At 37.8% G+C, this 899-nt stretch overlaps 1 protein-coding gene across 1 annotated transcript; it reads right to left on the bottom strand.

Annotated features, from left to right (window-relative positions):
- Positions 1-219: 219 nt before the first annotated feature.
- Positions 220-672, bottom strand: LOC138901036 (uncharacterized mitochondrial protein AtMg00820-like). The gene has a single exon (XM_070188763.1). The coding sequence runs from the start codon at positions 670-672 to the stop codon at positions 220-222; it is 453 nt and encodes a 150-aa protein (XP_070044864.1).
- Positions 673-899: the final 227 nt, after the last annotated feature.

The raw sequence follows: 899 nt of genomic DNA, 5'->3' as shown, positions 1-899 counted from the left end.
GTAGAACAATGAGTAATCATGCATAGAATGCTCATAACCTCTGGTGCAAAGTGCTTCTGTTAATTTGGCATACCATTGCCTGTTGGCTTGTTTCAGGCCATATAAATATTTGTTTAGCTTACAAACCAGCCCTGATTCATGCACCATTAACCCAGGTGGGATCTCCATAAATACTTTCTCATTCAAATCTCCATGAAGGAAGGCATTATTCACATCTAGTTAAAATATGTCCCACCCTCTTTTCACAGCTACTGCTATAAGTCCTCCTATAGTGGTCATCTTTACCACTGGTGAGAATATTTTTGTGTAATCTATTCCTTCTTGTTGTGTGTTTCCTTTTACCACCAAACGATCTTTAAACCTCTCAATACTTCCATCGGCTTTATGCTTTACTTTATACACCCACCTACAACCTATAACTTTCTTTCCTGCTGGCAATGGGACCAAGTCCCATGTGTGATTGACATGTAATGCCTCAAATTCTTTTGTCATGGCTACTTGCCAAGCAAGATTAATAGCAGCCTCTTCATATGAAGAAGGTTCATTACCATGACAGACACTTTGCATCAAAGACTGGCTACCATAGATTAAAGCTTCCGGAGAGACAAATTGATGGTTTGAAAGTAATGCATTAAGAGATGGTATACAACTATTGGAATGTAGTTTAGGCATAGTACGAATGCAATCATTTAAGTATGCGGGTGTTTTGATTTCTCTTTGTGTTCTTCTAAGTACACGAGTGTTCTGATTATCAATTTGAGGTGAATGATCATTCAAAACTGGTGGTGAGTGGTTATTAAAACTGGATGTTGAAGGTGACTCTAAAGGTGAGTGTGTGAGCATGTGATTTTTGCCCGACTAAAATATTCCTATAGAAATTCACAAATAGACTTTTCTTA

The sequence above is a fragment of the Nicotiana tomentosiformis genome, chromosome 11, assembly GCF_000390325.3.
Source record: "Nicotiana tomentosiformis chromosome 11, ASM39032v3, whole genome shotgun sequence".
NCBI lineage: Eukaryota > Viridiplantae > Streptophyta > Magnoliopsida > Solanales > Solanaceae > Nicotiana > Nicotiana tomentosiformis.
This window is presented reverse-complemented; position numbering and strand designations above follow the sequence as displayed.

Bases quoted from the DNA above. Each gene is read 5' to 3' on its own strand.
- LOC138901036 (XM_070188763.1), bottom strand. From the start codon at position 672: ATGCCTAAACTACATTCCAATAGTTGTATACCATCTCTTAATGCATTA.